The 17,162-nt window shown below is 42.7% G+C and overlaps 1 protein-coding gene across 1 annotated transcript; it reads left to right on the top strand.

Moving 5' to 3' along the window:
• Positions 1 to 2,195: 2,195 nt before the first annotated feature.
• LOC134586076 (olfactory receptor 2D2-like) lies at positions 2,196 to 16,707 on the top strand. The gene is made up of 3 exons (XM_063441586.1): positions 2,196 to 2,480; positions 14,640 to 14,705; positions 15,751 to 16,707. The coding sequence occupies exons 1-3, from the start codon at positions 2,196 to 2,198 to the stop codon at positions 16,705 to 16,707; spliced, it is 1,308 nt and encodes a 435-aa protein (XP_063297656.1).
• Positions 16,708 to 17,162: the final 455 nt, after the last annotated feature.

Below are 17,162 nucleotides of genomic sequence, written 5' to 3'. Positions count from 1 at the left end.
TATATATATATATATATATATATACACACACACACACATATATACATACACTGCTGTGTGTGTGTGTGTGTGTGTGTGTGTGCTGTTAGTGTGCTGTGTGAGGGTGGTGTGTGTAAGGGTGCTGCTGTGTGTGTGTATGTGTGAGGGTGCTGGTAGTGTGCTATGTGGGTGAGGGTGTTTGTGTGTGTGTGAGGGTGCTGTTTGTGTGTGAGGGTGTTTGTGTGTGTGTGTTAGGGTCCTGTTAGTGTGCTGTGTGAGGGTGCTGTGTGTGTGAGGGTGCTGTTTGTGTGATGTGTGTGTGATGGTGCTGTGTGTGTGAGGGTGCTGTTTGTGTGATGTGTGTGGGTGTCGTGTATTTCTGAGGGTGCTGTTTGTGTGTGTGTGTTTGCGAGGGTGTTGTTAGTGTGCTGTGTGTGAGGGTGTTGTGTGTTTGTAAAGGTGCTGTGTGTGTTTGTGAGGGTGCGGTTAGTGTACTGTGTGTGTGAGGGTGCTGTATTTGTACTGTATGTGTGTGGGTGCTGTTTGGGTGCTGTGTGTGTGAGGGTGCTGTGTGTGTGCTGTTTGTGTGAGAGTGCTGTATGTCTGTAGGTGCTTTTTGTGTGTGGGTGCTGTATGTGTGTGTGTGTGTGCTGTATGTTTGGACAGATTGTGGAGGTGGGGGCAGATTAGTAAATATCCCCCCTCCCTTCTTACCTTATGTAGGGAGGGGGGATCCTTGCTGCCATGTGCCATCCCTGGTGGTCCAGTGGAGAGTGAACTCTAGCCTGCGGGGCTAGAGTTAACTCTCGTGAGATCTGAGCGTTGCCGCGGCAACGCTCAGATCTCGCGAGAGGAACCTGGCGGAGCTGCTGTCTAGAGCTCCCCGGGTCCTCTCATGCCTCCCTTCATGCTGCTGTGGGCCGGTGAGGTAGATCTTTGATCTCCCCGCCGGCCCATGGAGGATTAGAGCAGAGCCGACACTCAGCGCCGGTTCTGCGTGAGCCGACAGGGGAGAATAAAGTCCTGGGGAATAAAGTGTGGGAACCAAGATTCCCACCCCCCAAAAAAAATAATATACACTCCAGTGTGTGTATGTATATGTGTGTGTGTGTATATATATATATATATATATATATATATATATATATACACACACACACACACACACACACACTCATACATTCATAGACACACACATTCACAGACACACTCATACATTCACAGACACACATATTCACATACACTGACACGCATACACATTCACAGACACACACACACACACAGTCACAGACACACACACACACACACACAGTCACACACACACACACACACACAGTCACAGACACACACACACACACACACAGTCACAGACACACACACACACACAGTCACAGACACACACATTCACACACAAATTATAATTTTTTTAATTAAAAAAATGTCCACCCAGCCTCCCTACCTGGAGTGCTGGCGTGGACTTGTCCCTGGGGTCCAGTGGGTTGGGCGGCTCTCTCAATATCAGCCGCGGCGAGGGAGCTGTGAGCTCTCTGCTCCCTCTCGCCGCGCGGGCTGTCCGCTGTAGCTGGGAGCCGGAATATGACGTCATATTCCGGCTCCCCGCATCAGCAAGCAGTGCGCGGCGAGAGGAAGCAGAGAGCACACAGCTCCGTCGCCGCGGCTGATATGGAGAGAGCCGCCCAACCGGGGGGGGGGGTCCATCCCCTCTTGCCCCCCCCCCCCTCCCATCCATGACAGGGGGGACATGGGGGGAGGAAGGGGGGCGCTGAGTGCCTGCAGGAACGGCGTTCCTGCACAAAAAAAGTGCAGCAACTCCGTTCCTGCAGGACTCAATCCATAGGCGTGCCGCGGGGATTAGGGTGTGCCCAGGCACACCCGGCACACCCCGTGCGCACGCCTATGTCTCTCTTCTAAATAAGGGCCTGTCATATGTACCAACTTCAGGACACATCAAATTTAACTGGTCAAAGGATATAAACTTTTTTTGTAGGAAATTGGCATTAAATTTAATGCACTCCAAAAGGGATTTATTAATGGCCAATGATTTGGGTTTAACTTTGGAGGACTTTAAATTCTCTAAAATACTCACTGATCTATTGGAGGAACAGAATACCTGTAAACCCTTAACAAAATTAAAACCTCAGAGTTGGTTTACACCCAATTTGAAGGATACCCCACACGTCGACCTTTTTGTAGAAATGACCACCAGCGAATTAGAAAAAAACTCTATTAAACATCCACGAACTAGTAATTTAACCTTTAATGAACGCAAAGCTCTTAATGAACTTAAAATGTTGGATGATGTTATCATAAAACCAGCAGACAAGGGTGGAAATATCGTTCTACTAAACTGTGACATGTACATTGAGATGTGCATGGCACATCTGAATGACAAAAACAACTATAGTATCCTTCCCTCTGATCCCACAGAAGCGTATATAAAAGAACTTGAAAATCTACTCATGAAAGCAATGGAACAAAAAGTAATCAACTCAGATGAGTTCAAATACTTACTACCAAACAAACATCCCACAATAGCCACTCTATGTTTTCATACATAGGGTCACTTGGCAGATATGGATTGACACCTATCCTAAGGATCCCTGATACACACCGACACAGAGCAGAATAGGGACTGTTCCCCATACATAGGGTCACTTGGCAGATATGGATTGACACCTATCCTAAGGATCCCTGATACACACTGACACAGAGCAGAATAGGGACTGTTCCACATACATAGGGTCACTTGGCAGATATGGATTGACACCTATCCTAAGGATCCCTGATACACACTGACACAGAGCAGAATAGGTACTATTCCCCCTACATAGGGTCACTTGGCAGATATGGATTGACACCTATCCTAAGGATCCCTGATACACACTGACACAGAGCAGAATAGGGACTGTTCCCCCTACATAGGGTCACTTGGCAGATATGGATTGACACCTATCCTAAGGATCCCTGATACACACTGACACAGAGATGAATAGGGACTATTCCCCTACATAGGGTCACTTGGCAAATATGGATTGACACCTATCCTAAGGATCCCTGATACACACAGACACAGAGCAGAATAGGGACTGTTCCCCCTACATAGGGTCACTTGGCAGATATGGATTGACACCTATCCTAAGGATCCCTGATACACACTGACACAGAGCAGAATAGGGACTGTTCCCCCTACATAGGGTCACTTGGCAGATATGGATTGACACCTATCCTAAGGATCCCTGATATACACTGACACAGAGCAGAATAGGGACTGTTCCCCATACATAGGGTCACTTGGCAGATATGGATTGACACCTATCCTAAGGATCCCTTATACACACTGACACAGAGCAGAATAGGGACTATTCCCCCTACATAGGGTCACTTGGCAGATATGGATTGACACCTATCCTAAGGATCCCTGATACACACTGACACAGAGCAGAATAGGGACTGTTCCCCCTACATAGGGTCACTTGGCAGATATGGATTGACACCTATCCTAAGGATCCCTGATACACACTGACACAGAGATGAATAGGAACTATTCCCCTACATAGGGTCACTTGGTAAATATGGATTGACACCTATCCTAAGGATCCCTGATGCACACTGACACAGAGCAGAATAGGGACTGTTCCCCCTACATAGGGTCACTTGGCAGATATGGATTGACACCTATCCTAAGGATCCCTGATACACACTGACACATAGCAGAATAGGGGCTGTTTCCCCTACATAGGGTCACTTGGCAGATATGGATTGACACCTATCCTAAGGATCCCTGATACACACTGACACAGAGCAGAATAGGGACTGTTCCCCCTACATAGGGTCACTTGGCAGATATGGATTGACACCTATCCTAAGGATCCCTGATGCACACTGACACAGAGCAGAATAGGGACTATTCCCCCTACATAGGGTCACTTGGCAGATATGGATTGACACCTATCCTAATGATCCCTGATACACACTGACACAGAGCAGAATAGGGACTGTTCCCCCTACATAGGGTCACTTGGCAGATATGGATTGACACCTGTCCTCAGGGACCCTGATACACACTGACACAGAGCAGAATAGGGACTGTTCCCCCTACATAGGGTCACTTGGCAGATATGGATTGACACCTGTCCTCAGAGACCATGATACACACTGACACAGAGCAGAATAGAGACTGATCCCCCTACATAGGGTCACTTGGCATATATGGATTGACACTTGTCCTCAGAGACCATGATACACACTGACACAGAGCAGAATAGAGACTGTTCCCCTACATAGGGTCACTTGGCAGATATGGATTGACACCTGTCATCAGAGCCCCTGATACACACTGACACAGAGCAGAATAGGGACTGTTCCCCTTACATAGGGTCACTTAGCAAATATGGATTGACACCTGTCCTCAGAGACCCTGATACACACAGACACAGAGCAGAATAGGGAATATTCACTAAATGCCAAACATTGTTATACAGGGAAATATTCAGTAGATAAAGGGGGGGGGCTATGTCCTCCCCCCGGCCCCCACCCCTGCGCAGTGGGTGGGGCCCATAAATCACAATGGGGGGGGACCTACTGTCCTTCCGCCCGCCCCCACCTGTGAGCAGTGGTTGGGGGCCATAAAAATAATGAGGGGGGGATCTACTGTATGATGTTGTATTGATCAGGTAGTGTAAGGGATACGCCCGCTTCACAGTGACAGACCAAACTCCACGTTTAACCCACAGCAAACAACCGCAAACAGTCCATTTGCACAACCGCAAACTCCCCATTTGCACAAGGTTGGATACCAAGCTAGCCATGTCCGTTCCTTGTCCTAACTGATGTCATTGAAGGTCTCTTCCTCCACCCAGCCACATACAACACCAAGGGTCCCCGAAAGTATGCTAATAAACTGAAAAAAATCTCCCAAGAAGGAGATCTAAAACTGGCATAGGAAATGTTTAGACAACTATAATAAAGTGATACCTACAAATCCTAGTGAGCATAGGTGTATAATAGAGGGAGAAAGGGAAAGCAGAGTAATGCTTCCTTATACCTTGGTTAGTACCCTTTGTTAAAGTAAATTGAGTAATGGACAAAAGTATTTATTGTATCATTTATAAATAACAAAGGGTTACTATACTCATTCCCCTATAGTGGCTAATTGTGTAATAATGGTAATACTATTACCTATTATATAATATTGGCAGGGGCAAGGAAATTCCCTCTAAATAGATGGGTATAGGCAGAGAGTATGGAGACCGGAGTGATAAAGTGTCAATAAGGTGATATAAAGGTAAATGTATCACAGACACACAGCCACCCTTTCTCTTAGCTGGTTTCCAGAAATGCTGGATAGGTAGAAGGGCTATAAAGACTCAGAGAGGTCTAAGAAGAATCCTCTAAACTAGCCCTAATCTCCTTAAACACCTTCAAGGGTGTTCTAAGCTAAAGCTCAATCTAAACGTTTAGATGACTGCCTGATTTCCCATCACAGATGCTGGCTAGGAATAACACTGTGCAAGACAAAGAGTGGGTCTAAGTGCCCATAGTGCAGTAAAGTGTCCCTAGTGAAGTGAAAAAGAGAATAACGAGCTGGCACCCAAGAGAATAACGAGCTGGTGCCCTATCAGGGGACGTGTATATGGCATCGATTTTAGGAACCGGGAGATGGAAAAAGATGCTTGGTCGGTTCTCCTACTTCAAATTTGGGGCACTGCGCATGCACTCTAATGTGCCACCAGATAGGAGTGGTGTGTTAAGTAGTACTATTCCTATCAGTTTAATCCCTGTTATGTGCCTTTTTTTTTATTTGGTTTTTGAAGCCACAGTGCAGCACCAGAGGCCCGAAAAATTAGGCATGTACACATGCCTGAAAAATTAGGTATTGTTGCAGCCGCTGCTGTAGCAGCGGCCAGAAAAAATGATGTTTGTTTCCCAGGCAGAAAGTGCCCTAAAACATTGTGGCTTGAACCCTAGTTGGTGGCGGATAAGTCACGCAAGTCAATCGGCATTCAGAGCTAAAATACAGCAGCATGTGGACCATTTTTAGCCCAAGGCAGCTCATCTCATCAGGCCTTTTTTAGTCGAATGTATCGCCCCCTTCGGGATCCATCCCTCATTCATCTTAATAAAGGTGAGGTAATCTAGACTTTTTTGACCTAGGCGACTTCTCTTCTCAGTGACAATACCTCCTGCTGCACTGAAGGTCCTTTCTGACAGGACACTTTAAGCGGGGCAGGCCAGAAGTTCTATCGCAAATTGGGATAGCTCAGGCCACAGGTCAAGCCTGCACACCCAGTAGTCAAGGGGTTCATCGCTCCTCAGAGTGTCGATATCTGCAGTTAAGGCGAAGTAGTCTGCTACCTGTCGGTCGAGTCGTTCTCTGAGGGTGGATCCCGAAGGGCTGTGGCGATGCGTAGGACTTAAAAAGCTCTGCATGTCCTCCATCAACATCTTTAAAGCATCTGTCCTTGCCGGCGTGGTCGTGGGAGGAGGAGGAGGATGACTTTCACCTCTTCCCCTGTTAGATTCCCGTTGTGCTGTGACATCACCCTTATACGCTGTGTAAAGCATACTTTTTATTTTATTTTGCAAATGCTGCATCCTTTCCGACTTGTTGTAATTTGGTAACATTTCCGCCACTTTCTGCTTATACCGGGGGTCTAGTAGCGTGGACACCCAGTACAGGTCATTCTCCTTCAGCCTTTTTATACGAGGGTCCCTGAACAGGCACGACAGCATGAAAGACCCCATTTGCACAAAGTTGGATGCTGAGCTACTTATTTCCCGTTCCTCCTCCTCAGTGATCTCAATGAAGGTATGTTCTTCCCCCCAGCCACGTACAACACCACGGGTACCAGATAGGTTACAACGAGCACCCTGGGATGCCTGTTGTGGGTGGTCTTCCTCCTCCTCCTCAAAGCCACATTCCTCCTCTGACTCCTCTTCCACACAATCCTCTTCCAGCATTGCCGCAGGTCCAGCAAGCGATGCTGATAAGGCTATTTCTGTTGGTGATGGTGACCACAACTCTTCCTGTTCACGCTCATCTACGTCCTGATCCAGCACTCTTCGCAGGGCACGCTCCAGGAAGAAAACAAATGGTATGATGTCGCTGATGGTGCCCTTGGTGAGACTGACTAGGTTTGTCACCTCTTTAAAAGGACGCATGAGCCTACAGGCATTGCGCATGAGCGTCCAGTAACGTGGCAAAAAAATTCCCAGCTCCGCAGAGGCTGTCCTAGCACCCCGGTCATACAAATATTCATTAACGGCTTTTTCTTGTTGGAGCAGGCGGTCGAACATTAGGAGTGTTGAATTCCAACGTGTCGGGCTGTCGCAAATCAAGCGCCTCACTGGCATGTTGTTTCGCCGCTGGATATCTGCAAAGTGCGCCATGGCCGTGTAGGAACGCCTGAAATGGCCACACACCTTCCTGGCCTGCTTCAGGATGTCCTGTAAGCCTGTGTACTTATGCACAAAGCGTTGTACGATCAGATTACACACATGTGCCATGCATGGCACATGTGTCAACTTGCCCAACTTCAATGCCGCCATCAAAATTGTTCCGTTGTCACAAACCACTTTGCCGATATCCAGTTGCTGCGGAGTCAGCCACTTTTCCACCTGTGCATTCAGGGCGGACAGGAGTGCTTGTCCGGTGTGACTCTCTGCTTTCAAGCAAGTCAAACCCAAGATGGTGTGACACTGCCGTATCCGGGATGTGGAATAGTACCTGGGGAGCTGGGGGGGGTGCCGTTGATGTGGAGCAAGACGCAGCAGCAGAAGAGGACTCAGCCGAGGAGGTTATGGAAGAGGATGGAGTAGGAGGAGTAGAGGAGGTGGCAGCAGGCCTGCCTGCAAGTCGTGGCGGTGTCACCAACTCCTCTGCAGAGCCACGCATTCCATGCTTGGCAGCCGTCAGCAGGTTTACCCAATGCGCAGTGTAGGTGATATACCTGCCCTGACCATGCTTTGCAGACCAGGTATCAGTGGTCAGATGGACCCTTGCCCCAACACTGTGTGCCAGACATGCCATTACTTCCTTTTGCACAATCGAGTACAGGCTGGGGATTGCCTTTTGTGCAAAGAAATTTTGTCCGGGTACCTTCCACTGTGGTAGCCCAATAGCCACACATTTTTTGAACGCCTCAGACTCCACCAGCTTGTATGGTAAAAGCTGGTGGGCTAGGAGTTCAGACAAGCCAGATGTCAGACGCTGGGCAAGGGGGTGACTTTCTGACATTGGCTTCTTACACTCAAACATGTCCTTGACAGACACCTGACTGTGGGCAGATGAGCGGGAACTGCTCAAGGCGAGAGACGGAGTGTCAAATGGTTGAGAGGGGGAAAGGAGGACAGCAGTGGTTGACGTGGCTGAAGATGCTGGACCAGGAGGAGGATTGCGTTTCCGTGCTGCTTGTACTCATGTGTTGATCCCATAGGCGTTTGTGCGATCATGTGCCTACGCAAAGCAGTTGTACCTAGGTGGGTTTTGGACTTCCCACGACTCAGTTTCTTTTGGCACAGGTTGCAAATGGCATCGCTGTTGTCAGAGGCAGACACACAAAAAAAATGCCACACTGCTGAGCATTCTGGTGGTGGACACAGCATGCGTTGATTTGCGTGCTGTCGGGCTGACCCCGGGTGCTGATGCATGCTGTCTGACTGTGCCACTAGCTCCTTGCGACGACCTCCCCCTGCTTTCAACTCATCTCCTCCTCCTCCTCTCTGTCTCCCCATCTGAACGTTCGCCCTGTTCTTCTTCTTGCCGAGCGGGCACCCACGTGACATCCATGGACGCATCGTCATCATCAACCGCTTCACTTGTATCTGACAACTCAGCAAAGGAAGCAGCAGCGGGTACAACATCATCATCATCACACCGTACATCCATGTGTGTAATGCTGCCTGCCTGAGACATATCCCTGTTATCTACATCCTCTGGCAATAATGGTTGCGCATCACTCATTTCTTCAAACGGATGTGTAAATGGATGTGTAAATAACTCCTCTGACATACCAAGTGAAGCGGCTGTGGTGCTAGTGTTTGTGGTGGCGGCAGGCGGGTGAGTGGTATCTTGAGAGGTGCCCGAAGCTAAGCTGGAGGAGAATGGTGCGTCAAGGTTCCGAGCTGTAGAAGATTGGGTGTCCTGTGTTAGCCAGTCAACTATGTCCTCAGAACTTTTCAAGTTCAGGGTACGTTTCCTCTGAAAACTGGGCATTATTCTAGGGCAAAAGGGAATCACAGCACCACGACCACGATGGCCCCTGCGGGGTGGCCTGCCTCTGCCTGTCATTTTTTTTTGGATTAGTGGTACTATGCGTGCAAGCTACTGTGAGACCAGATATGAGTGGCAATGTGCACTGGCAGAGGTTGGCAGAGTACACACTGTACACCCGCTTGAAGACAACTAACTTCTATTCAATCTATAACAGTGGAAAAAGTTTTTTGGTTTTAAATGCACGCTATAGTGACACCAGATATGAGTGGCAATGTGCACTTGCAGAGGTTGGCAGAGTACACACTGAAGGCCTGACACCCGCTTGAAGGACACTGACTGCTATTAGCATACAGTGAAAAACTTTTTTCTTTTTAAAGGCACGCTATTGTGACACCAGATATGAGTGGCAAAGTGCACTTGCAGAGGTTGGCAGAGTACACGCTGAAGGCCTGACACCCAGACGCTTGCAGACAACTAACTGCAATTAGCTTACAGTGAAAAACTTGTTTTCTTTTTAAAGGCATGCTATTGTGACACCAGATATGAGTGGCAAAGTGCACGTGCAGAGGTTGGCAGAGTACACGCTGAAGGCCTGACACTCGCTTTAAGGACACTGACTGCTATTAGCTTACAGTGAAAACCTTTTTTCTTTTTAAAGGCACGCTATTGTGACACCAGATATGAGTGGCAAAGTGCACTTGCAGAGGTTGGCAGAGTACACGCTGAAGGCCTGACACCCGCTTGAAGGACACTGACTGCTATTAGCTTACAGTGAAAAACTTTTTTCTTTTTAAAGGCACGCTATTGTGACACCAGATATGAGGGGCAAATTGCACTTGCAGAGGTTGGCAGAGTACACGCTTAAGGCCTGACACCCAGACGCTTGCAGACAACTAACTGCAATTAGCTTACAGTGAAAAACTTGTTTTCTTTTTAAAGGCACGCTATTGTGACACCAGATATGAGTGGCAAAGTGCATGTGCAGAGGTTGGCAGAGTACACGCTGAAGGCCTGACACCCGCTTTAAGGACACTGACTGCTATTAGCTTACAGTGAAAACCTTTTTTCTTTTTAAAGGCATGCTATTGTGACACCAGATATGAGTGTCAAAGTGCACTTGCAGAGGTTGGCAGAGTACACGCTGAAGGCCTGACACCCAGACGCTTGCAGACAACTAACTGCAATTAGTTTACAGTGAAAAACTTGTTTTCTTTTAAAGGCACGCTTTTGTGATACCAGATATGAGTGGCAAAGTGCACTTGCAGAGGTTGGCACTGTGAGCCTGACACAGAAGCTGGCAGGCAGGCAACTGCAATTACATTACACAGGAGAAAAAAAAAAGCAGACTGATGTTCTAGCCCTAAAAAGGGCTTTTTTACAGCAGAGATCAGATGAGTCCTTCAGGACTGTAGTGGACACTGAATACACTAGCCTAGCTATCAATTTCCCTATCAAATGAGCAGCAGCTACACTTTCCCTCCTCTATCTAAGAATGCATCTTCAGAATGAATCTAAAATGGATGCTGTACAGGAGGTGGGAGGGTCTGGAAGGGAGGGTCTGCTGCTAATTTGCTGGAATGTGTCTGCTGACCGTGAGGCACAGGGTCAAAGTTTACTCAATGATGACAAATAGGGGGCGGATCGAACCGCACATGTGTTCGCCTGCCGTGGCGAACGCGAACACGCTATGTTCGCCAGGAACTATTCACCAGCGAACAGTTCGGTACATCACTAATGACAAAGTGGACAAAAACCAGGGACGGAAAGTGGAGCTGGAAAGGGTGTGGATAGGAGTGATAAACCTCAAGTTGGGAGAGTAGTTTCAATAGATTGCAGGTGGAATATCTGAGATTGCTGTCCAGAAGAGTGCAGTTCTAGGAACAGCTAATTTACTGCACAAAAACCTCAGACTCTCAGGGCTCTGGAAGAGGATCAGAGAATACAAACTGCTCACCAGTTCTCCTTAACCTTGTTTTGAAAGATAGTAAGTACATGTATACTATATTTATTTGACAGAAAATGGAGGGACAGAACCTTAAAACTTCTTGAATCATAGATATCCATTATAATCAACTCTAATTGTTTTAGTGGTTAAACTGATCCTTTCAGTTTTGAAGATTGGTTTGATTTGTCCCCTTTTTGGCATACCAAACATTTGCATGTCTCGAAGGATTGATACACTCGTGTTGCCCTGTTTACCTATTCAGATCCCTAGCGAGGGACAACATAGTTCAGCTTTCAAATCCTCATTGAGTTATATGTGTATAAAAGATCATATTGAACACTGCACGCTTAATCTTGATATGATAACAGGTACTTCCTTTCTCCCAGAAAACTTCATCAAATGTCTGTATTTTTGTAACATTTAAGACTTGGAAAACTTCAAGATCAGAACTGTTTATACTTCTTGCAATGCAGGAGAATTGATTCCAGGAATCATGCATTTATATCTATCTTAACTAGACTATTACACAACAGAGTGTATCAGACAATTGTTATATTTCACTACATAGCAGCAAACTGTTTATCTACAGAAACATTATTATGGGAAACATTTACCAAAATAGGCAAATACAGTGTCACGCGTTTTAGGTTTTTATTATTACTCTTAACAAGGTACTGATAGTTAATCCTTTAATTGCTCGAATATTGTGAATAAAATATTTTCTTATACTAAAAAAATAGTGATTGCAGCAAAACTATATTGAGGTAAAGTATTTCAATAAAACTTTAAAGTTGTTATCGAAGTAAGTTGTTTTACAAATGTAACTGACATAGAGGGACAGTCAGTGACGTGATTTTGTTGCTATTAAAGTTATCCTCCTATTCAATATAGGAGAACAGTCATACATACTCTACCATATAAAAAAAGGTCATCAATTTTAATAAAAGCTGTAATGAAGCACATTATCTCCTCGGTGTTAGCTGTCATATCATGCTAAAACCGTTTGACACCCTACGGTGGGATGGTATCAGGGCACTCCTGGTACCATAACCACTACATCAGGATTTAGTAGCTATATTTTTTGGAGTGTTCCTTTAAATGAAACCAGTAGCCAGTATCCTGCTCTTATGGTAAAAGGTTATAGCTAACAATCAAAATGTTGGGACTTTAGATTCCATCCAGTCTCTCTTGGCTAATGTATACAATGTATGTATCGTATTGTGAGTATGCTACTGGTTTAATATGTATTTATTATTGTTTATTTCAGTTAATTCATGGAATAACATGTATTAGTGTCATTTTCATGTTTCATGTTCATATGCAGCCCCTCCAGGATTTTCTTGAATCTATTTGGGAGCAGAATTTAATAGCGCACACCCAAAGATATGTATTCTGTTATTCCATTTATATTGTACAAAGCTCAATTTTATTTATGTTTCATAGGCATTTGTTTGCTATTTATTTTCTGTTTTTTTCTCCTTAGTAAAACGTTAAAGCGATACAGAATATTCTTACTCTGTATAAATTATACGCTAGCGAGCAGTGACTGGATCTCTGCAATCGTCATGAATTGTTGGAGAATCGACCATACTTTTAGTTGTCAATTATTGAATAAAACTATCAAATTATTAATATTGTGCTATCTCATAATTGTTTTAAAATGAAAAGAGCACTTTCTGATTCCTTTCACACATATTAAAAGGGAAATACAGAAATGTAAAGATGATGTTAGCACCTAGTGTAGCTCTAAAAAATAAATAGATCTCAAAAGAATAAACTGAGACCTACATTTTTGGGTTTAAAAAAAAAATTGATATTTGTATGGACTGCTAATACCTAAGTGGCAAGAAGGTTTTAAATTTTAAAAGTATTGTCAATGGAGACACCGATTAAAAAAATTATATTTTATTTGTTATTTTTACACATGGTATATTTATTGGAGTGCCTTTGTAGAGAGGGGGAAATAGGACTAATAGAATTAACAAAATCTAAATTTTGGATTTACCGGTATAGAGCATGAAGTTTAAATATTGATATTGATTTTGATTGTTTGATTTTGTGAGTTTGTATATGTATTTTTCTAACTATGTATTAATTTATTTTCATTATAATTTGAAAATTCTTTTTTTTAAAATATATTGTTTTATGTTACCATTTTTAGATTTTATTTGTATTACATTTTTTTTATACATTTCATAATTTTTTTTAGATATTTATACTTACCGTAATCAATATATGTTTTTTGATTTGTTCCTATTTTTATTACTATTTTACCATTGATTATTTATCAACTATTAATAATTTTCCATAATTTTTTATTTGTATTCCTTTTTTATTATATTTATTTATATTTTTTATGGATTTTATATATCTGTTTTATATTATTTCCACTAAGTAGTGAGGGTAGTGGATACATGGAATAGCCTTCCAGCTGAAGTGGTAGAGGTTAACACAGTAAAGGAGTTTAAGCATGCGTGGGATCGGCATAAGGCTATCCTAACGATAAGACAAGGCCAGGGACTAATGAAAGTATTTAGAAAACTGGGCAGACTAGATGGGCCGAATGGTTCTTATCTGCCGTCACATTCTATGTTTCTATGTTTCTGTAAGTATTATTATTATTTTAAGCTTTATATATTTGCAATTATATATTAATCTCCCCCATGTACTCCATTCAATTTGGAGTTGTGATATATCTCACTTCCAGATAGAATGTTTACAGATTTGCTGTTGACTTTAAATTACTATGGTGAGCAGCCAGACAGAGTTGTATGGTATCACCTGAACCACCTGAAAGAATCAAAGAAGCAGTTTTGTATATGCCATATCTCTATGTCAACCCTACATAATAACGTAATCATGTGACATCAGAGCAGCAATAAGGATCAAGACTGTACAGGAGCCCTGAATGTAGACTGTCCATTTGGTCCATCTATCAGGACAAAATGGGTTATTAAAATGCCGGCATTTGCAGCGAGACATCATGGATTTATATTACAGGTTTTTATTGTGTTTTAATATAATCAGGAATTCTACTATTTTGCACTGAGGACCCCTGAGGAAGTCTGAACAGACAAAACACAAAGGGTGAGATAACAGTAGCAGCTAAATATCTGGTGAATTCTTGTAACTATTAATGCATCATATCCCTATTTCCATAACAATATTACTCTATTCTATATTTTTTTTGTATTTTTCCTTTCTCTTTTGTTTGTAGTTCTGATTATGTTTAGGACTTGGGAAGCAATTTGATTATTAAGTATCATTTTTCACTATCACTGGTGTTGTTTTTGGAGCACTATTTGTTTGCTTGTTTGTTAGTGAGGGATGTTATAATTTAGATGAACTGTGTTTTAGTTCAGTGTAATTGTTTCTGGATCTCACTGTCTTAGAAGAAAATATATCATTATAAATACATTGTCACTTTTATTTTTAACCATTAGTTTGGGAAACTACATTTTTTTTCAACTTAAATTTTAGATTTATGTTTTGATGGGACTTAACAAAAATGTGTTTCCAATGCTCCCTATTATCTACTATGAAAAGGTGGGTTTCAGAGAGTTTATAAATACAATTATAACAGAGCAATGATCTAAAAAAAAAAAAAATACTTAATGAGTTATAGTAGCATTAGTTACATTGTAATATATTTAATAACATATTGAACTTCACATTTCTTGTGTTACATAGTTACATAGCTGAAAGAGACTTGCGTCCATCAAGTTCAGTCTTCCTCACAATTGTTTTTTGCTGTTGAGATAATATTACCCAGCATAAAGCTCTTATCATCAGTGCATATACCAAGCGAGCATAATCAATTTATTATTTAACAGCTTCTGAACTTCAGTAACAAACTTCCGTAATATGTGATATTGCCAAAGTAAAGCCAGCCTTTCAATCATTGATAGAATCCTTCATTGAATAGTTAGACTGGTGCACAGTGAGACATCTGGGTCCATTTTCTATGAAGATAGAAAAATTTTCGGGACAGTTGAGATTAAATCGGATGCTGATTTGGCTTGGCCGAATGACGATTTCAACAATTGAATCAAAAGAACAAACCAAAAAGGCTACATGAACTTCTATTTTTCATTACACGGATAGGTCACAAAACAAAAAATGAAAAATAGAAGGAGAAGTGAAAAAACGGAAAAATAGATATTTTTACTGCCCCTCCTGTTTTACTCTCTGTGAAAAAAATGAGTGACAATTAGTAATCAAAAATTAGCCATTAATCGACAATTGTTCGCCCATCAGTCATCTCTTTTTTCCGCCACTTGCAGAATTTAGAAAATTAACCCCTTATCCCCAAACATGTACAGCATTTAATCCTTTGTTTCTGCTAGTCTGTACCCCAGGTAGTTCTGATTGGAATTTGCGGATTGTGCAGAACGCCGGATTGGACAAAATTCTGCTGAATTGCAGTTCAGTCCAAAATTAATTAATCTATTAGTCTAATAATAGTATAGTGACAATAATATAATCTGTTTGGGTAATTGATAAGGACTGCGATCAGTGTAATATTACTGATAATCCACATTTATATTATTTGATTTCACACATTTATAACGTTCTTCGTGTCTTTCTACAGAGCAAGATGGCCTCACATAAATTGTTTAAGGAAAGTGGGAACGCCAGCATTGTGACCGAATTCATCTTGCTTGGACTCTCTACAGACCTCAATGTACAAGTCTTATTATTCATAGTCTTTCTGATTATCTACATGGCCACACTGGCCGGTAACATTCTTCTCATTACAGCCGTGAAAACTGACATACATCTACACAGTTCAATGTATTTATTTCTCGCTAATCTCTCTTTTATGGATATTTGTTATACCTCAATCATCGTTCCCAGAATGCTTAGGGATTTTCTCACCATGAATAAACTTATTTCACTCAAGGTTTGCACAGTGCAAATTTTTTTCTATCTTTTTCTGGGAGAAAGTGAATGTATCCTTTTGGCTTTTATGGCATACGATCGTTATGTTGCGATCTGTAACCCCCTACGCTATAACATAGTTATGAACATTCCATTCTGTACTCGGATGATAGCTGCTGCGTGGATGACTGGTTGTGTTATATCGTTTGTTGATGCTTTATTTTTCTATTGGTTGAAATTCTGTGGTCCTAACATCATAGATCACTTTTTCTGTGAGAGTACGTCTCTAATACATCTAGTCTGTAGTGATACCCCTGTGTTTACTGTTGTAATATATGTTGGTGATGCAATTCTTCTTCCCATTCCTGTGTTCCTTGTTTTGTTTTCTTACATTCGTATTATTGCTTGTATTGTGAGAACACGTTCTGGAGGCTCAAAATCATTCTCCACGTGTTTTTCACATTTGATTGTCGTGGTCCTTTTTTATGGAACAGCAATGTTCACATACATGCGACCGAGGCATGCGGTAACAAATGCAACAGATAAACTGGTTTCAGTATTTTATACCATAGTCACCCCCATGTTAAACCCTCTGATTTATAGCCTGAGAAATAAAGATGTACAAAGAGCTGTAAAAAAAATTGGAAACTGTATTTCTTGTATATAAACTTTGAGAAGGGAGCATGGTTTGACCCAGTTTTAGGAACATTAAGAGCACTGAAAGAATGGAATTCAGAACATACCTTCCAGAAGCCAAGCAAGGCATATTTTTACGAAGAAAGAAGAGTTTTAAACTATGAAAGAAGCCTTGAATTCTTCGATATAACTTTGTAATATTGGGATATGTAACACACTTCAACAAAACTGCAGCACAGCCAAAGAGGTCAGATGGAAGTTTAAAATACACACACACACAATGGGCAGCAATGAGGCGGGTCGATAAGCATACACAGAAACAGGGTTAGCGGTGCAGACCAATACAGAGAGAGCTTAGATCACTATGTGCCAAGGAATCGATGTACGCAAATGTAACAGTATAAACAGTGTAAATGCCTATTCCTTTGTTCAATATGTGATATAATGTATCGTGACTGTACTCCCTTCCCCTCCTATCTTCCTTCT

The sequence above is a fragment of the Pelobates fuscus genome, chromosome 2 (genome assembly GCF_036172605.1).
Source record: "Pelobates fuscus isolate aPelFus1 chromosome 2, aPelFus1.pri, whole genome shotgun sequence".
NCBI lineage: Eukaryota > Metazoa > Chordata > Amphibia > Anura > Pelobatidae > Pelobates > Pelobates fuscus.
The sequence above is the reverse complement of the archived record's forward strand: the minus strand, read 5'-3'. Positions and strand labels throughout refer to the sequence as shown.